This window comes from Sphaerodactylus townsendi, linkage group LG07 (assembly GCF_021028975.2).
Source record: "Sphaerodactylus townsendi isolate TG3544 linkage group LG07, MPM_Stown_v2.3, whole genome shotgun sequence".
Classification (NCBI taxonomy): Eukaryota; Metazoa; Chordata; class Lepidosauria; order Squamata; family Sphaerodactylidae; genus Sphaerodactylus; species Sphaerodactylus townsendi.
In genome coordinates, this window is record NC_059431.1 from 69,611,878 (window position 1) to 69,632,943 (window position 21,066).

General features: G+C 41.6%; 1 protein-coding gene across 2 annotated transcripts in view; it reads left to right on the top strand.

Annotated features, from left to right (window-relative positions):
* Positions 1 to 304: 304 nt before the first annotated feature.
* TUT7 (terminal uridylyl transferase 7) overlaps positions 305 to 21,066 on the top strand; it is a 48,888-nt gene continuing 28,126 nt past the window's right edge. Inside the window, exons 1-10 of one of the 2 annotated variants that reach the window (XM_048504580.1) lie at positions 305 to 524; positions 4,998 to 5,513; positions 8,501 to 8,679; positions 10,810 to 10,926; positions 12,552 to 12,729; positions 13,129 to 13,217; positions 13,624 to 13,675; positions 14,496 to 14,565; positions 18,370 to 18,496; positions 20,523 to 20,642. In XM_048504580.1, coding sequence (XP_048360537.1) covers positions 5,018 to 5,513; positions 8,501 to 8,679; positions 10,810 to 10,926; positions 12,552 to 12,729; positions 13,129 to 13,217; positions 13,624 to 13,675; positions 14,496 to 14,565; positions 18,370 to 18,496; positions 20,523 to 20,642 — 1,428 coding nt within the window. In that variant the 5' untranslated portion in view covers positions 305 to 524; positions 4,998 to 5,017. The remainder of the gene's footprint in view (positions 525 to 4,997; positions 5,514 to 8,500; positions 8,680 to 10,809; positions 10,927 to 12,551; positions 12,730 to 13,128; positions 13,218 to 13,623; positions 13,676 to 14,495; positions 14,566 to 18,369; positions 18,497 to 20,522; positions 20,643 to 21,066) is intronic. The other variant, XM_048504579.1, reaches the window with a different exon arrangement.

Here is a 21,066-nt window from a genome sequence, read left to right on the forward strand (position 1 = left end):
TGCGGGGCTTAACGAATAAGCAGGAATCTGCACGCACAATGACTTGCTAAAAGAGGGGAAAGCACGTGCTTATGTCTCAAAACAATCTTATTACTTCACTCCTTCAAAGGTAGAGGCCGGCGTTGCAAATACGTATTAGGGTGAACACTGTTCCTTCTGAAAAGCGACGGCTGCATTGCTTGCGATAAGAAGGCTTGCTCTTGCCTCTGGTGCCATGGCAACGGCGAGAGGGAGGAGGGACGGCGAACGCGCAAACTCCCCGCCCCTGTAACGTCACATCGCCGTGACGCGTGAGGTAAACACAATGTGCCGGATGAAGCTCGGTGGTGCGACGGACTCTGGACTGGGGAAGAGGCGGAGGGAAGAGCGGGCAGAGAAGGCGGACGGTTTCCTACGGCGGCGGACTCGCTTGGGTGGGATGGACCCAGTCCAGTGACGGGCCGTGAGAAAAGCGGCGACTGTGGTAGTAGAACAAGGGGTAGTAAGGACGCCGTGGCCCCAAGGGCGGTTAGGTTGTTTGTCCGGTGAGTTCCTCCTCCTCCTTTTCCGTTCGCCCCGCAAGTCGGAGGGAGGCGCTGTCCAAGTCCTTCGCCCGTGGGACTGCCGTTTGGGGAGGGGGCAGCGCGTCCTCGCCTGCCTACGAGTGGGGGGCAACAGTGGCTGGTTGGGGGAAGTCGTGTCTGCGGCCTTGGCGGCTCAGAGTGAGGAAGGAGGCGACTCTCGCAGGTTCCTGTTGTTGAGCCTGAGCTGGACCTCCGCAGCGTCCCTTTTCCCTTTCCTTCGAGATGCTCAGTTGGCGAAGTAACCACGATCCCCTCTTAAAGATGAAAATAGTGACACGCGCTGTACTTACATAAATAGTGCGTCGGTTTCATATGTGACGATTTGCTCAAATCGGGTTGTATAATGAATGTGAAATCTGTATTGAGCGAATACGTTTGAGTTTCGTTTCCTCCTATTTGCCGAAGAGACATGTGTGAGTTCTGTATGACTCATATGAGTTCTAGCCCACGGAAGCTTTTGCTGTGATCCTTTTTTGAGTTTTCCAGGCGTTAAAAGATTCTTAGGTTGCTTTTATGTCATCAGGCTAAGCAGCGAAGAGTGGCAGCTGAGACTGGGGAATCGGTTAGGACAGGGGTCGGGAACCTTTTCCCCTCAAAGAGCCATTTGGCTCACCCTCCCCGCTCACCCCCCCCCCCACTCGCTCGCATGCCTCCCCTGTCCGCTCCCCCGCCCACTTGCTCGCTCGCGACCCTCCCTGCCCGCTCACCCTCACGCCTGCAGGGCAGGTGAGGATGGGGCTGGCGGCCCCGCAACCAGTGAGCCGGGCAGGAGGCAAAACCTGTGGCGCAGCCTAGCCAGCTTTGGGCAATGGATGCGCCCGCCCTGCTCCCTGCAGGGCAGGCGAACATGAGGCCGGTGGCTCGGCTTGGCCAGCCACTGGGAGAGCACTCGCCCCGCAACTAGCGGGGCGTGCGGGAAGCAAGCCCGCGGTGCGGCCTAGCCGTCCGTGGGCGATGGATGCGCCCGCCCTGCTCCCTGCAGGGCGGGCGAAGATGGGGCCGGCGGCTTGGCTCAGCTTGGCCGCCGGGAGAGCGCTCATCCCGCAAATAGTGGGGCGGGCGGGAAGCAAGGCCGCGTGCGGCCTAGCTGGCCCTGGGCTCACCCTCGCGCGGCCTAGCTGGCCCTGGGCGATGCCTGCAGGGCGGGCGAGATGGGGCCGGCGGCTCGGCTCATGGAGTCGCAGAGCAGCAGCGGAAGAGCCGCATGCGGCTCGCGAGCCGCGGGTTCCCGACCCCTGGGTTAGGGCAAAAAGCTTTCCCCTGAAACTGCTGTAACTCAAGGTTCCATTTAAACTGTTACATACCTATGCAAAGCAGTTTGCATTTCAGGCTTTAACCATTACTGGTACTGAATTGGTGTGCCAACAGAACATGTGTAGCTGTTTTGCATGGGCAATGACACAGTTTAAAACAGTACTGAACCTATATACAGTTGTACAGGAATCTTTGTGCCATGTTTACATTAGGCCTCAGTATCTCACTCAAAGGATATTTTCCCAGGTGTGTGTTAAATTGTCCCAAATCCAAGTGTGTGTGTATAAATACATATCAATTTATGCATTTTTTTGGCTAAGCATTAATATTCATATATGAGGGACATAAGAAAAGGAACTTCTGCCATCCTCTTTAGCGTCATGTGTCTGAAAACTATACCAGTACTTGATGTATTTTGAATCCTTTCTTAAAGTGTTGCTGTACTTTAGGTGGCTCAGATGTGTTTATTGCAGTCCCATTAACAATGACCTTGTGAGTACCTATTAAAGTCTGTTGTTTGGCCCTTTTCAGGCTTAATGCTCCTTTCTCATTATAAGTGAACAGTTAAAACCAGGAGAGATATGGACAGAACATTCCCCAGTGCTGTTTTTCTGTGGAGATTTTTCCATTTCTAAAGATTGATTCTTTCATATGGTTAATGATGCGTGGCATCATTGCTAATACAGTGTCAGGCAGGTCTGGCAGTTTCAAAGTTGTAATTAATGTATGTCAGGTAATTAAGTCAACTGAGACTTTGAAACCAGTGGTGGGGTGGGGGAGGTAGGGCAGATAAAACCACAAGTAGATCTAATAATCCAATTAAAAAATCAAGGCCCAAATTCACCTGGCTGGTATATGTAGGTTGAATTACAAGCAAAATATATATTTGTTTCCTCTCACATAGTGGAAAGGATACTGTAATCACTAATCTGATAGGGGGCTAACAGTGCTAGTGATGATGTGCCCCAGATCTTCTTGTACAGTAGATGAATGGACAAAACACATCACAGATCTTTGACAATGTTAAAACTTCTTGCCAACTTACTTTTGTAAGGGTAAGGATTGGATCTTTTTTTTGCCCCATCTGATTGCTGATACTAAGGAAGTGTTTTGAGGGATGTTTTCAGTATGCTGTGCTTCTGCAACTGGCCTCCTCACCTCTTTTATTGGCTTAACAAATTTCTAGCCATTCCTAGTTCAGATTGTTTATTTACGTTATTTGTGGTCACTTTTTCACTGAGACTCAAGGCACAAAGTAAGTCAGTGCACTCATGAGAATGGCAATACTATAGGATGTGAATTATAGAAATTTGGAAACAGAACTGAAGCAAAGCATAAGTATTAACATGATATGTTAAACTATTCAATGATCTATTTACCTGACATATATAGGATGAACTACACTTAGTAGTATAGACCACAGTCCCTAACCCTTTACCCAGATTATTTTCTGAACAGTTTTGTTTCAGTACACTTCTATTACCTGTGTAAAAAAAATCCTCTTGAATAATTCAGTTTTGTGTAACTTGTGAAAAGCCAACAGCTTGGGAGTCTACTTATGCCACCCATAAATGTGGGACATTAAAATGTCCCAGGAGCAAGCTAAGCTGAGTAGCGCTGTATTCTCAGACTTAGCCAGCAGCAGCAAAAATAGAAATAGACTCACCTGTTACTTTCTTCCTAATGGCTTGACTGGCACCTGACCAATGATGGCTAGAGAGAATGAGTACATGTATCACCTCTGCTGGAAATTTAGTCGAGCTGCTGATAGTATGGAAAAGGCAACTGGCGAGCTTATACCTGTCATAGCTGCCACTGATCTGTTCCGAGGCAAGAGGACCTTGGAGTGCTGCCAGGGATTGGTTTGTTCTGGCCTCCCCAGAGCAATGGCCCACTGGGAACATTCTAAAAACTTTCCTGCCACAGATCACATCTTCATCAGACAGCTGTGGGGTTGCTGGTACACTTTGGTACACCAATTCCATTAAGCAGCCTTGTATTTATAGCAGTAATGTGGGACAAAGAGCAGCAAGCCACAAGAAGGTATTTGGGCACAAGTATGATTCTATTCTTGCCCAGTGTTTGACCCTTCCAAGAGGGGCTCTCACTATTATGTGTCCTCATGGACAACTAGTTTAATATACTAGCACAGGTGATTGTTTCCTTCCGGTATAAATGCAAGCATGTCCCGGTTCATAGAAAGTAGGTTGCTCTCTAAATGGATCTCTCTCACAGTATGTTTACAATTCTTGATTTAGGCTTTTGTCTAGTACAGCCTGCTTTCGCTAAGACCCCACTCAGCTTCCACTGTGTACCGTTTGAATTGATTCTTCAAAGATGTTTTTTGAGAGATGTCACTCCTCATATCCAGCTTATATTAACATAAATTTAAGAGGAAAGGTATATATCCTTGGCTGCAAAGTTTCACCTATGTATGTGGATTACTGTTTTTACCTATATGGATGTTTTTATCTTTTTGGATGTTGCGTATTTTCTAAGTTATTGAATAATAAGAATGGAATGTTGGTTATATACTGCAGTATGTGACATCAGTATACCATGGGAAATTAGAATATTTCTCTTACAAAATTGATTCTTATGACTACATTCTTATGTTTCAGATAATCGATATGGGTTGGCTCCAAGCTAGATTTATGTGAGTTCAGGCAGGTGGGAGTAGGTCAGTGGTGGGAAACCTTTGGCACTCCAGATGTTATGGACTACAATTCCCATCAGCCCCTGCCAGTATGGCCAATTGGCCATGCTGGAAGGGGCTGATGGGAATTGTAGTCCATAACATCTGGAGTGTCAAAGGTTCGCCACCACGGGAGTAGGTGATTCTTATTGGTCCCCATTCCAACAGCAACCCAGACTGCTCCCACAGCAACCCAAAACGCTCCCAAAATGAGGACGGAGACCCACAAGGATAGTGGGGGGTGGGGTAATCAGAGTTGCTTGGTGAAGATGGGTTTGGCAGAAATCACACCCCAACCTACAGAAATCTAGGCAAGATCCAAGCCTGTATCTCTTACTTATGACAGCATTTTATAAGATCTAAATTACCTGAGAGTCAGTTGACCACACAGGCACTTGCATGACAATGTGAATCTCAGATTCCTAAGCTTATTCAGCATCACTGGTTTCATTTGGAAAATGTATTTCTTCTCTGTTTCCCTGCAGGATAAGAGCAAATAGCTATAATGATGGGGGAGGCTGCAAAACTTTGTTTTGCCAAGCACAATAAGGAACGGGGAATTGTAAATGAAGAGGACTTCCAGAAATGTCCTTCTCGTCATGATTACCAAGTTGTGGATGATTATGGAAATGGAAGCAACAATAGGATGGACATGGGAACTGAGAAAAGAAAGGGAGCACTGGGTCACTATGGAACAAGTCCCAGGAAAGGAGCACATGGTGCTTTGAGTAGTCCAAACTCTTTTAAAAATACTGTTCACAATCAAGGAATGAGAGTAAATGATTCTCAAAAAGACCAAATTAAGAAGTGGGTATCTGACAACCATCGTACCAATCTCGACGGTTGGAGAGAGTATAAGTCTGCAGTACGAATTCCTGTGGTTATCAGAGCAAGGAAGAATTCTGCTCATGACTATGAGGATTTAGGAAGCAGAAATGTACGGGGACAGCTTCAGAGAGATGTTACAAATGAAGAAGTGTCAGATAAGAGAGGAAATCCTGGTAATGTACACATTTTCAAATAACGTTCTTTAAGTTAAACTATTCTAGATGCTTTTATTTAGTAATTCCAGTCCAAGCTACTTTTGTGTTTTTGTCTATTCTGTTTTTCATCTCTGAGAAATAGTAAGGGTATAATGCAACAATAAATGTATATATGCTATTTGGTTATGCTACAGTACAAACTGTTATTCTTACAGCAGCCCTAATAGAGTGGACTTGGCTCAGTGGTAGAGCACATGTTTTGAAGGCCAAATAAGCCAAGGCCAGTTCCTGGTGTGCAGTATATGTGGCAAAAGTGGTATTTGCCCTACAGTGGCTAAAATGGCATACTTTGGGAGGTGATTGATTCATAGCTTTTCTGCCACCACCATCCTCCATATATGTTTTAAACCCTCTAGTGAGAGCTGGAAAATTACTTCACGTTTGTAAGTCTCAATCAATATTTTTTACAGTTGTAGACCAGCACAAGGTAGATAAAATACTCACTATTTAAAGGATAAAATATATTAAGAGTATATGTCTGTCTGTCTGTCTCTCTCTCTAAAAATAAAAGAATCTAGTGGCAGAATAAAATTGGGAACACAAAGAAGGTATGGTGACATGAAGGAGATGGGATAAGTGTGTAAATATTAAAAGGAAAGAAGACAAAAGGAAACAATAAAATCAGATAAAAGACTATAACTATTAGATCACAGGTTTGTAGGCATGGCGTTAGTCTAGTGCAGGGGTCGGCAACCTTTACCACCCAAAGAGCCATTTGGACCCGTTTTCCACAACCCCAAAGATCTACTGAGCCAAAGAGCTGGCTCCACATAGAGCCGCCTCTGGTTCGGCCCCTCTACTCACCTTTCCTTCCAGTGCTGTGAGGCGGAGGCGCTGGGCAAGGAAACCCCCTCTGCCCGACGAACCATGCATTTGCCTGCTACGTGGAGCAGAGGGGGGATGGTGGCTGCGGCACTACGAGAGGCAGCAGCGCCGGGCAGGAAACCTCCTTTGCCCGATAAAGCAGGCAGCCGCCTGCTCCGTGGGGCAGAGGGGGGATGGTGGCTGCTCTGGAGGGACACGCCCAAGGGAGGGAGCACCTTCCCTATGAGGAGAGGCTGCAGCGTTTGGGACTCTTTAGTTTGGAGAGGAGGCGGCTGAGGGGGGATATGATTGAAGTCTACAAAATTATGCATGGGGTAGAAAATGTTGACAGAGAGACATTTTTCTCTCTTTCTCACAATACTAGAACCAGGGGGCATTCATTGAAAATGCTGGGGGGAAGAATTAGGACTAATAAAAGGAAACACTTCTTCACGCAATGTGTGATTGGTGTTTGGAATATGCTGCCACAGGAGGTGGTGATGGCCACTAACCTGGATAGCTTTAAAAAGGGCTTGGACAGATTTATGGAGGAGAAGTCGATTTATGGCTACCAATCTTGATCCTCTTTGATCTGAGATTGCAAATGCCTTAACAGACCAGGTGATCGGGAGCAACAGCCGCAGAAGGCCATTGCGTTCACATCCTACATGTGAACTCCCAAAGGCACCTGGTGGGCCACTGCGAGTAGCAGAGAGCTGGACTAGATGGACTTTGGTCTGATCCAGCTGGCTTGTTCTTATGTTCTTATGTACCCTTGGACCTCTTTCAGCCTTATGCTGCGGCTCTGTGTGGCCTGGAGGTCGGAGGGTAGCATGGCCGTGTCCCTCCAGAGCAGCGTTGGAAGGAGAGGTGAGTGGAGGGGATGAGAAAAGCAGCACCCTCACGCACGGAGCTGCCTCCAGTTCAGTCCCTCCATTCACCTTTCCTTCCAGCGATGCTATCATAAATTGTTCCCAAAATTGTAACAAACCGAAAACTGACCATAGCCCTATTCTCGGACTACGCCCTAGAACTCAACGTTACACTAAGGCAACCCTGAGCCCCTGCCCTTGCCTTAACCCTAACCCTAATTTATTATTTTTATTTAATTTATTTTTTGTTACAATCTTGGAAACAATTTATGACTGAATACATTAAATAAAAATAATTAGTTAGGGTTAAGGCAAGGGCAGGGACTCCGGCTAGCCTTAGTGTTATATTGAGTTCTAGGGTGCATTCTGAGAATAGGGTTATGATCAGTTTCAGGTTTCAGGATTTTGCCTTAACCCTTGGGAACAATTTATGACTGAATAAATTAAATAAAATAATTAGTTAGGGTTAGGATTAGGGTTAAGGCAGGGGCTCTGGCTAGCAGCTAGTGGGCTCTAATGTTACATTGCACTGTGCAGAATTCCAGTTATCATGATGAAATAGCCAAGAATGCAATTCACAAGGAAAAATTCCTGCAGTGGAAATGCATAGATTGTAACAAAAAATAAATTAAATAAAAATAATAAATTAGGGTTAGGGTTAAGGCAAGACTTGAGAACTATTGGGCCCTTTGCTACTTAAGCACATGAATTTTTCAATGTTTTGCTATTTGAGACGTAGAAAAATATATAAGTTGAATGTAGAAACCAAATTTTGTAGTAAAGGAAAGAAAGTGTATTATTTGGTCAGAAGCACTCTCATAGACTCCCAATAAGTAGGGTTACCAGCATAATTGGATATTGCTAAATTTCCTAACATTGAAAATACTGAACTTTTGACTAATGTATTATTATTAAATGCATTAAAGTATATTAATTGTTGCCAAATTTATTTTCATTTAAACGAAAACAATTCCTTGAAAATGCTGTATATGTCTACATTAGGAATTGTTATTATCTAATGCCATAGGTTGTTTTAAATAAAGGTTTTCATACTACTTCTCCCGTAAAACTTTGTCATTTCATTTTGGGGTGTGGGGGTGGGGTCCAGTGTTCATCAGAATTCATTTGTTTCCACTGGAAACCTCTTTAGATTACAGAGTTTTTCACCAGTGGTTTGATTAATCATGGCAACTCATTGAACTTTTGAGAATTTCCATAAGTTATTGCCACGGTGTTAAATACAGCTTTGTTCTGCTAACTGTTGAACAGAACTGAAGAAACATAGGAAGCCAAGAAGATCAAGAAGGACAAGAAAAGAAGAGAATTATCAAGATGATGATATGGATGGACCAGTTATAGATGAGTCTACACTGACAGCAAAAGAATTGCTTGGGTTGCAGCAGGCTGAAGAACGACTGAAGCGAGACTTTATTTACAGGTTGAGAAAGGTAATTCTTTCTGCATTATCAATTCTATTGTGGGGTTTTTTTTTTGTGTTCTCTCTTTGGCTTCCTCCCTTATTATGTGTGTTTATATTTATGTTTACATGTTTTATTTGTTTTTAGTATTGTTTTTATCTTAAGGTGACCAGATGGTCATCTTTCCATCCCGGGACGGGGAAGCGGCTTTGCGCGCGCGCGCAGCCGCAGAAGCACACGAGCTTCTGCGGCTTGCCGTTTGCCACCCTGTCACAGGGCAGCAAACGGCAAGCAAGCCTCAGAAGCCCGCGCGCGCGGCCACAGAAGTGCACGGGCTTCTGTGGCTTGCCGTTTGCTGCCCTGTGACAAGGCGGCAAACGGCAAGCCTCAGAAGCCCGCGGCGCGTAATCGCAGGAGAAAGCAAGTTTGCTACGGCGCTCCCCGGTCAGAAACAGGAAGCCCAGAAGATTATCGCGGCTGCCGCAGTGCCTTCTGGGGCGCTTCCCTGTTTCTGACCAGGGAGCGCCGCGCAAAAGGCAGTGTGCTGCTGGGGCCATTGTCCGTAATCGGGACAATGGCATAAGCCCAGCGGGACGCAGAACACTCTACGCAAAAGTGTGAGTGTCCCGCAAAAATAGGGACGGATGGTCACCCTATTTTATCTGCTTTTTAAACATTGTTTTGATTATTCACTTCTTCAGAGGCCTTAAATTGGGTGGAAATGCACCATATAACTGTTTTAAACAAGAATAAATAAATATTGTGGGTTGAATATATCGACTGGACTGGAGAACCTTTTGTGCAGTTTCACTTTCCTGTCCTTTAAATACTCTCAACCAGGAAGAGCTATGTTTAGTAAATGGCTTTTAGACAAGAATAAGAAAACTGAGCATGTTTAGCCTTGTACATAAAGGAGACTACGTATTTAAAAATGGTTTCAAAAGAATGTTTTTAGTTGCATCCTTCAGAGTAGAAGAAACAACAGTACTTATGATAAGCTTCTATAATTTATTTTCTTAGACATACAAAGTAGCTGTTTAATATTGTTTATTTTATGCATTATATAGGGAATTTCATGTGTACGTATAATGCTAATTTTATTGCTATACAAAAATATACATTTTATGGGAAAAATCAAATAAATAAAATCTATATTAATTACGGTATGAACTTGTACTCAGAATGCAGATCTAAATTTTGCACAGTGTAGTCAAGTACAGACAGGGGAGATGTGTCTGAGAAAAGTGGGAAGGAATGTAGCAGAGAATGAAGAGAAGCTACAGGGGATACTATGGGAAGGGAGAGAGTATGCTGAGATAATATTGGGAGGAGGATCAGCTAGCTGGAGAAATGAGATTCTCCCATATGACTTTTTGCAACTCCTCCACTTGTAATGTAGAAGTAGACTTCTTCACAGTTTTCAAAAGGGAAATCAAAATGGATTCCAAGTATGCACTTTGTGCTCCTTGGTGTGAAATTGTGTCACAACAAATAAGTTGAATGACTTAGCTAGGTCATTTCTAAGATTAGGATAGTAGATTTTATCCATATTCTGTGCCCACAGAGCAGATCAGTTGAAGATTGAAGTCCAGATTACTTTTAGTTCAAATCAGACTCATCTCTTCTCAAGGGAAAAAATCTTTGAGGCAAATAGTTTATAGAGTATGTTAAAGTTCCAATCAGACACTGAAGCTAGTAATGTATGTGAAATACCAAAGAAACAGGAATATGGATAAGTGGTTGGTAGTTGTATTCACAATATTAGCTAGTGTCATTAGACTTAAAGACTTGGAGGTGATAACTTTCCAGCATAGTCGGTGAGAATATACAAAAATGGTTTCAGTACTTAGGAACAAATGCTTATTGTGGACTTAGAGTAATAAACTTAGATCACAAGCAATATTAACAGATAATAGCTAAAAAAATTTAATTGATCCATGAATATTTCAATATATAAGTCCCCATACATATAAAGCCAAGTAGAAATAGGATCTGATCTACTTGACTGATGGTACAAGGCTATCTCTTTGTAGACTTACTGTAAGATTGTGCTGCTACTTTCAGTGCTATTAAATTATCTTCAGTATACACATAATTCTGCATTCAAGTGAGTCTTTGACAAAGTTTTGTTAATAATTTGTCATGTTTCTTTCTTTTTAGCGACCCCGAAGCTACCCAACAGCTAAATATACTTGTAGATTATGTGATACTTTGATAGAGTCTGTGGCATTTGCTCATAAGCATATAAAAGAAAAAAGACATAAGAAAAACATAAAGGTGAGCTAATGGCAAAGTATAACTGCATTTACATTCATGTGTATTGTACACATTGAAAATACAATTCAAAATATCTATATTTTAGCTATTTCCAAATGCTAAAAAATGGTAACAGCTAGCACTGATGTTCTGTAATGGTAACATACTTTTACACCTATTAAGGCTTATAAAACAGCAATTATTTCTGTATATTTTCAACCTACCATATTTTACTGTTGCATTTTTTGAACACATTTCACCAGCAGTATATTCAGTACTGGGTTTGTCAGTTATAGGGATTACAAGTGCCTGAATTATTGTTACAAAATGTGAGTGGAAAATTTGGCAACTCTAAATGTAATTGACAAAATGTATGGCTGGCTGCTGTAGCCTTGTTTATTCAAAGTTAAAAATCAAGGTTGAAAATCTGAGAAATAAGGGGAAAACCATTAGCTTGTGATAATTTCCAAAAGGGGAAGTGGTTCTCTCAGCGTTAGAAATGGTTATTTAAGTATACCAAGTTGTTTATGCTATGTGGTTTAGAAAAAGGTCTCAGACACCCATAGTAGTAACGTGAATAAAACGGCTCTTTGAATAGTCACTTAGGTTATGGCTGTTCTAGTGTTAAATGCAACTTTTAAGAAAACCCACACTACAAAGTAAAGTTTACTGGAAAACGAACATTCAGGTTTAAGTGGTTTACATTGGTTTCTGACTGACCTATTGAGAGAGACTGTGGGAGATGAAACGTTGGTTCATAGGTTTCCCTTCCTTCTTTCCCAAAGAAAGAGGTGGGTGAAGGGGAACTGTGACAGCCACCATCACACCTTGCTCTCAGTCTGACCTGGCAAGCCACACACCAGTACCAGTCTTGACTTGATCGTGCCAGGCCCTGGGGTGAGTGGCTACCTCAGCTGGTAAATCCATCTAAGGCAGCCCCTACCCCACTGCTGACCACTTCCCTCAGTGCTGATCTCAGCTAGCGAGCCCACTGTGGGCTTGCCAACCAAAGTAGCCACCCACCCCAGGGCCGGTCCTGACCAAGTCACACTTATGTCATAACCAGTCCTCATAACAAATGAGTTAGGCATCCTAGAGTTCTTGTGTGATGCTTACCTCGAAAGACCTACCTCGAAAATAAGCCCTATGATTTTTCAGGATTTTTGGAGGAGGCTTAAAATGTAATCCCTACTCCAAAAATAAGCCCTACCGGTAGATATGGATCAGGATGGTGTGATCCAGCAGGATTCTCCCTGCCAATGAGGATGCAGCTTGCATCACACGTGAGGGGGAAGCAACGGGGCTGCCAAGAGCCCACCTTAATGAATTGTGAAGGTACCATATTTCCCTTAAAATAAGCCCATGTGCATCTTTTGGTGCAAAAATTAATATAAGACCCTGTCTTATTTTCGGGGAAACACAGTATTCTCCTGGCAAAAAATAAGGTCTTTTTGATAGTTGAGAATTACTCCTTGTGTACCATCAGTCAGAGTAACAGTACACAATTTCAGTCTTTTTCCATGGTATTTTATTTGTGAATTTTCATCTGTACAATATGATAGGCTAACCATTGCTAGAAGTGTACTTTCACAGTTTGTTGAAAATGTTGTGAAAATATGCAGTTTTTCTTGTATTTATCTTTAAAGGAAAAGCAAGAAGAACAGCTGCTGACAGCCCTCCCGCCACCATCACTTTTGCAGATCCAAGCTATTGGTGTTGCCATAGAAAAAGTAGTGCAGGAGTTTGGCTTAAGTAATGAAGACTTGGAACAAAGGCTCAGAATTAAAACTACAATGGAAAATGTACTTCATCAGAAACTGCCAGGTAGTATCGGTTTGAAATACCTGTTTTTAACCTGAAGATTGTTGATCATAATTTATGATGTCTCAGCCATGCATGTATTTTCCCTGAACCTTAATAAACAGTGGAAGATTTTGGAAGTGAAGCCTCTTATGGTCCTTGTAACTTTACTGGAAAAATTGGTGTTTATTATTTATTTATACCCTGCCCTATTCCCAAAGGGCTCAGGATGGCTTACAATGACATAAAGGCTTAAAATCATATATAAAATCCTCTCTTCAATATGGTTATTGGAATATGATTCCTTTACATTAAATTAGCTTATTTTATTCTCAAATCTTCAGTAAAATTATTTATGATAACCTGGATTGTTCCTTTATTCTGCAAGTTTGAATTAAATATATTATTTCCCTTCACTTATAGATTGTTCTCTAAGACTATATGGCTCTTCCTATAGCAGATTTGGTTTCAAAAATTCTGACGTGAATCTCGATACCCAGTTTCCAGCCAGTGTGAGTGTAATTATTTTCATTAATAAATACTGTATAAATTGAGATAGCTTTTCAATAAATCTGTAAAACAGTTGATAACTGCTATAATGTTACTTTAATAAGATGATAACCTGGATTTTTTAAAAAATCTGAGCCATTTTCAAAAGCAAAATAAAATTTAGTGTTGTTTGGTGGTGTAACATATAACTGTTGCTGTGATCTAAAATCCAAATAAGCGTCCAATATAGTTATTGGAATATTATTCCTTTACATTAAATTAGCTTAATTTATTCTGAAATCTTCAGTAAAATTATTTTTAAAAACCTAATATGTATTTGGTTAACATGTAAAAAAAATTACACTAATATTTCAAAATACTAATTAAAATATATCAACATTCTATGATATGTATTATTGTTCTTCACAGATGTCCCAACCAGATGTTCTCTTACTTGTCCAAGAATGCCTGAAAAACAGTGGTAAGGTGCATTCATTGTGATCTATAGCTATTTGTTTCCTCTCACCATGTGCTGCAGAAAGGTCTACTGAGTAGTGCTGCAGAAAAATCTACTGAGTCAGTGCATGTGAAGGAATGTGTCTAACAATTGAGGTAACTGTTCATTTATGAATATAGCATGTGCAGAAAGTTCCATGAGACTTAGTACAAGTGTTGGAATGCTGGAATAGTTGTTTAGCCTGCCCATGACCTGGCACAGTATGCAGAATTTCACCTTTATGCTTCATCTTGATTACACTGAAATAGCTACTGTGTGCTGGCTCCATAATTGGTCACAAGTGCTGATGAAAATTGTCATTTCATTTATAAATATGCATTCAGACTGGAAAAAGATCCACTCAATGGGACATATTAGCTAAAGAGTGGCAGGGATTAAAAGAAGCTGTATTATAGTGATGTTCACTGTGTATCAGGGCTAGAAAGGAACAGAATGCCATTCATTGTTGTCATTGGAACAGGATGGCAAATTGTTCCCTGCCTATACATCAGCATAAGCATGCGGATTACACTAATTCCGCTGCATTCGAACACATTTGCTTTCCTGTGAAAGCAAACACAGAAACATCCTCCATCTATCAAACTATATTGGAGAGAAGCCGTACTTGATAGATTCAACTGACCAGGTTTTGGGATCAGTAGCTTTAAATAACATGTTAAAATTACATCAGTGAGAATCTACCTTTGAAAAATAAGGGAGTAGAAGATTTTCCTTTAAAGGGCAAGAGGGATTTTACATACTAGTTATCTTTGATATTGTGATTATGCCTTTTTCCCCCCTTTAGAATCCTTTATTGATGTTGATGCAGATTTCCATGCTAGAGTGCCTGTGGTGGTGTGCAAAGAAAAAGCAAGGTATTGTCGAAGGCTTTCACGGCCGGAATCACTTGGGTGCTGTGTGGTTTCCGGGCTGTATGGCCGTGTTCTAGCAGCATTCTCTCCTGACCTTTCACCTGCATCTGTGGCTGGCATCTTCAGAGGATCTGATGTTGGGAAAGCAAGTGGAGTATATATATCTGTTGGAGTGTCCAGGGTGGGTGGAGAAACCTTGTCTGTGAGTAACAAAGAAGGCAGCCAGGTCAATAGTTGAGGGCATCTGAATAGAAGTATGAGTAACAATGAAGACTATAGCATGGGCGTAACACTGGAGATAACAAGTCTATTGCATACCATGCAGCTGTGGACAAGTCTACATAGGAACGACCAAACGCAGCGCACAGACACGTATCAAAGAACACGAAAGGCACTGCGGATTATTTCAGCCAGAAAAATCAGCAATAGCAGAACACATGATAAACCAACCTGGACATAGAATATTATTTGAAAAAACAGAAATTCTGGACCACTCTGAAAGCCACTACGTCAGACTACACAGAGAAGCAATTGAAATCCATAAGCACATGGACAATTTTAACAGGAAGGAAGAAACTATGAAAATGAACAGAACTTGGCTGCCACTGTTGAAAAATACTAGAGTCAAGACAGTGTCTAACCAGCTCCACACAAACACAGGATGACCATAGACAAAAGAAACAAAGGCCAGAATACTTCTATTCAGATGCTACCACCAGTGACCTTGTTATCTCCAGTGTTATGCCCATGCTATAGTCTTCATTGTTACTCATACTTCTATTCAGATGCCCTCAACTATTGACCTGGCTGCCTTCTTTGTTACTCACAGACAAGGTTTCTCCACCCACCCTGGACACTCCAACAGATATATATACTCCACTTGCTTTCCCAACATCAGATCCTCTGAAGATGCCAGCCACAGATGCAGGCGAAACGTCAGGAGAGAATGCTGCTAGAACATGGCCATACAGCCCGGAAACCACACAGCACCCCCCCCCCCCCAAAAGCAAGGTCTCTGCAATTCTATCTGGTGTTCTAACATATGGCAATGGAAATTACACATTTCCATAGATGAACAGGATTCTTTCTGTCTCAGCAGTTCCAAAGTAGTTTACATGCAAAAATAATCATATGATGAAATCATTTCTAGCTTAGAATTAAGATGGTTATTCGTTCTGTACTACTTAATTCTCTAATCATGTTTTCATTCTGTTCCTTTCCCTTGAATATGTTTGATTAGGGAAAACAAAAGCCTTGTCTGTAAGTGTAGACATATAGCCTTATCTCAGAAGTAAGCCATGTGGCATTCAATAGGATGCTGTTTCATAGAAGTATTCTGTTGAGGGATGGGGTCCTGGCCCTACACCTGTGCTCCACTGAGCTAGTTTCACCAAGGCCTTTGAATTGAGAGGGAAAGGAATTCATTTGTTACCCTGATCATCTTCCTACTTTCCAGCTTCCTTTATATTCTCTGTTTAGAAATGAAGGTCTACACAGGCCATCTGTGCTCGCTTGTAAAAGCTGCATTTCAGGCTATTCAAAACTGGCACTTGTCTCAGGCCCTCACATGGAAAGCCTATCCACAGATGGAGTGTGGGCAGAGACCCAGGCACCCCTTACTGCTTGGTAGTGGCTGTGTCAGTTCTGGCCCACCATTAAGTGATAAAATGAGCCAGGATTTAAAGGCCTAGCAACTGCCTCACAGCTCTGTATAGCACCCAGCCTTTGTCCTGCAATGTGACTACTATCAATCCATCCCCACCCTTACCCCTGCAGCAGGAAATGGTCTGTTTCCTATCCTGGCTTCTGGAGAGATTTCAGCTGCTAATGTCCCTGAGCAGTTGCCAGTTGGACTTGGAGGAGAGGGGGTGTTACAGCCATTTCCCAGCAAGTTTAAAAATTTATATCCTAATCTCAACAAAATAGCATATTGAAAGATTAGCTTGCATACTCTTTATTAAATAAAGACATGTTATGTATTGATCTATATGTTAGATTTATCTAACTTTTGCCATCATTACTTAGTCACTAGATCAGGGGTAGGGAACCTACGGCTCGAGAGCCGCATGCGGCTCTTCTGCCCTTGCACTGCGGCTCCACGAGCCGAACTGCTGGCCCCATCCTTGCCCGTCCTGCAGGCAGCAGGGCGGGCGCACCAACTGCCCGCAGCCGGCTGGGCCATGCCGCGGGCTTCCCCTCTCGCCTGCCCTGTTGGAGCGGGGCGGGCGCTTTCCCGGCAGCTGGCAAGGCTGAGCCGCTGGCCCCATCCTTGCTCGCCCTGCAGGCAGCAGGGCAGACGCATCCATGCGCTTCTCAGAATGAGTGGAATAAAAGGTAAAAAAACCCAATGTATACAATGTTATCTTTATTTTAAATGTCAAAAATTATTTCCGGCTCCAAGTGTTTTCTTTTCCCATGGAAAACGGGTCCAAATGGCTCTTTGAGTGTTAAAGGTTCCCTACCCCTGCACTAGATCTTCCAGCTTCATTATTGATTCTAGAAACAATTCACATTTTAGTAGCATAGTTAATTAGCTTAGATGTGCCATGTGGTTAACCAGCAATACAGTCCTAAACACTTTTATATCCTAAATTCATTCATATCAGTGGACAGACAGATGTAACTCTGCTTTGGATTGCATTCTAAGTGACCCCAGTAGGATACTTGAAAGAAAGCTAATATAAATGTTAAGACTTATAACACTGTACTTGGAAGCAACACCAATATTTTAGTAAATATGTATCTCTTTATAGATACTAAAGGTTTGAAGCTATTAGTAAGAACAAAAACGATTCACCAGGAAATGCAATGTGCACTTAGTCAAACATAACATGCACTTTGATACAGATATTAACATTTCTGTCAAAATTCCTCAACTATTTCCTAAATGTGCCTGTTGTACAAAGCACTAATGATTAAAGTACAGATGCTTATTTTTATTAATTAATTTATGTTTATTAATTAAAAATATGATATTATGTAAAAGGCGAAAGATTTATGCTTTTGAACAACATGGATCCCACAGTGTGTGAGAATGTAGCAAAATTTCTGCTAACAATAATAGACGTAAGTCTAGATGAATACCAACCAATGTCTATGTATTATGACCACATATAGCCAGCAGTAATTTTTCTAGCTTCTGTCAGTATCCGATGACGTTTAAGTGAGTTAACTTAGCTGAAGGAATGTCCTATAGTTACAGAAGGACCATGCATATATTTTAGTATTTAGTATTTTAGTACCAGTGTCTATAATTGTGAGCAATAATGGGCAAATTTTGTATGCTGATTTTGTATGTTTATTTTATGCCAATAAAGGCTTGTTACCTATGAAAGATTTATGCGATCTGAAGAGAAACCAGAGTATGTGATTTGTACTGTGATTTGTGGTTTTTATTATTGTACCAGATAATTTATGTACTGTGATTTGCGGTTTTTATTATTGTACCAGATAATTCCCCAAATTAAGCAACACTGGATCCAGGATACAGCTTCCCAATTCAGTTATGTGCCTTTTTAGAAAGGCTATAAGAGTTAAGAATGCAAACTGTTTTTTTATGTGATGGTTAGAACTGTAGGTCATGGGAAATAGGGCAATATTGCTGAATTGCTTCACCTTTTTCCATGCCTTGGTTAAAAACATGTGATATGATCACGTACATGTGATCACACTTCTAGTACTTACTACTGAGGAAGAGGGCAGAAGGAAATACACAGCTTCAACTTCCTGTGTTGTCTGTAGTTCCTTCCTCTGTTTTAAATTATGATGTTTAAAAGGACCTTTACATTTTTGTCTTTATCATTTTAGTGGCCTTGTTTGCCGAGTAAGTGCAGGGAATGAAAATGCTTGTCTGACAACAAATCATTTGGCTGCTCTGGGAAAGCTAGAACCTCATCTGGTGTCCCTAGTTGTAGCCTTCAGGTACTGGGCGAAGGTAAGTCTGACTAGTTTATATTTATATATATAAAACAAATCTTGCAGCTGTAACCTTGGTCTCGAGGAAACTGTTCACCATGTTCTCCATCATTGTCCTCTATATGAAGCCGAGCGGAAAAATCTCCTCAATCCTTTTATGGCTGGATTAGGCAACTCTGCAGATGCTGCCAAAACTCTGTTCCTGCTGGACAGTAACTCTATTGCCACTCTTGAACCAACTGCCAGATTTCTGTGTGCTGTGATTACGATACGCTCTCAAATGCTTACCAATTTTAATTCAACGGTTTAATATTTTAGTTTCTTCATGCTTCATGTCTAAACAGATTTTTTAAAATTAATTTAATTCCCAGTGTATAACAGATATGCCATTAAAGGTTTCATTTCATTTCTATAAAATGAATGTTTAAATCAAGATTATTTTATCTGTTGTATGTTCTTCCTGGTGATAGCTGTGTGATCAGTTCTACTTGTAACGGAGAGGTGTAAATATTTCTTGACCCACCATTTGGACAGGACCTTGGAGGTGTGAAGATTTGTTCCTTTTGACTGCCTATAACCAAGATCAAGGCTCAGCATGACGCTCTTTACATTTTGGAATAGATAATTTGCCTCAATTAAGACAGAGCTAACTCAGTTTTTTAAAAGATAGGTTCAGTTGACTAACTGTGGTATAGTGTTGTACTAGAATAAGATTCTTCCAGTAGCACTTAAAGAAAAAATGTGTTGGTTCTGCAGGTACAACTGGACCTTTCTCCAAGACTCCCCCCTCCCCAGAGTTCACTATCAAAATGAGCAAATGTATACACATCTACTTAATTTTCATAATTGTTACAGGGCTATGGAAATGAAAAACAGTTGTCCCTTCCATATCATGACTTTCCACATTGCAGTTTCGGCTTGTTGTGGGACCCCACCCCCCAACAAGAGCCCCCTCCAAAGTGGACCCTAGTACTACAAGGGCGGCTGCCGATGAAAAGCCACCCATGTCCATCACTATCAAGGAGCCCCCACTGCCAATGCTGCCATCTACTACCTCTTGAGCAGACCAAGAGAAGCCGAATGATCGCTGTATACAGGCCATCAAAAAAGCCTGTAGCCCCGCTGCTCACTTCCACCTGGAGGCAGCTACCTTGTAAAAAAAGAATTTTTAGGCAGTTTCCCAGATTGTGGGGGGCACTGCATTCCTAACCCCAGCAGCATAAAAGGGACAACAGTATATACAAGATCCAAACCATGATGCTTCCTAATTTCCTAACCTTTGTTAGGAGGTTAGCTGCTGATTGGGCTCACACAGAGTTTACTTCCTCCCTGATATCAGGAATTCTATCCTTTTCATTTTCGAAAGTAACAGCGATGTAGTATTATGTGTAACAACAGGTGTTTAATTTTGCTAGATTTTTCTAGGCTGTGGTTTCTGCCCCTCTTTTTACTATGTTACAGACTTATTTCTTTTTCCTCTACCCCGGTAAGAGCCCTGTGGTGCAGTGTGGTAAGCTGCAGTATTGCAATCAAAACGCTGCTCACAACCTGAGTTCAATCCTGACAGGAGTTAATTTCGGGTAGCTGGCTCAAAGATGACTAAGGCTTTCATCTAAAGTTGGTAAAATGAGTACCTAGATGTTGGTGATAAAGTGTAGATGACTGGGGAAGGCAGTGGCAAACCACCCCATAAACAAAGTTTGCCTGGTAAAAGTTATGATGTGACATCAACCCATAGGTTAGTATTGCCCTGTGCTTACATAGGAGTATTGCCTTTACCTCACTGCATTTTTCTTGTGCTTTTGGTCTACAGCTCTGCGACCGCATTGCACTTCTCTTGTATGGAGTGTTGTTGTAGCTGTAGGAGCGTCGTTTGTTTTGGGTTAGTGAAGTTAAAGTGGCAGAAGAAATCAGGCTGCTGGTTGTTCTAATGACTCTTTTAGTTTGTGTTATTACTGAAGGGCGTCTGTCTCTATATACTGTTGTTTTGGAATATTTATCTGATGAAGAATTTTTCAAAATGTTTTTTTTCCATCTGTTTACAGCTATGTTGTGCAGATCACGCTGAAGATGGTGGCTTACCACCTTATGTGTTTGCTTTAATGGTCATTTTCTTTCTGCAACAGAGGAGAGAACCCTTTCTGCCTGTTTATTTAGGATCATGGGTATGTATATTTTGCTTAATGGTTGTATAAATGTTCATAAAATTTGAATTCACATTTATATGAATAAACTCAAGATTATACATTTTTGCTTGGTTAGTTGTCAGGAAATTAGAATAGCTAATACCCTCATGTGTTAATTTCTTCATGTGTGTATTTCATCAGACTCATGTGTATGCCTTCCTGGAGTATAGAATAAGAGTAGCTAAACGCAGAGAGGAGTAAACTGAGTCATGTTTAAAATCTAAGCTTAGTAACTAGAATACAGCTCCTGTATAAACTGCTAGGCTAACTATCCCTGGATGTAGCATAACAGTACTTCATAATTTGTTTTAGTAGCTATCTAATAGTATCACTTACAATGCGGTGTCCTTTATATTTATTACGCTGAATTTTATCCTCAAATATGATTATTTCTAATGATGAT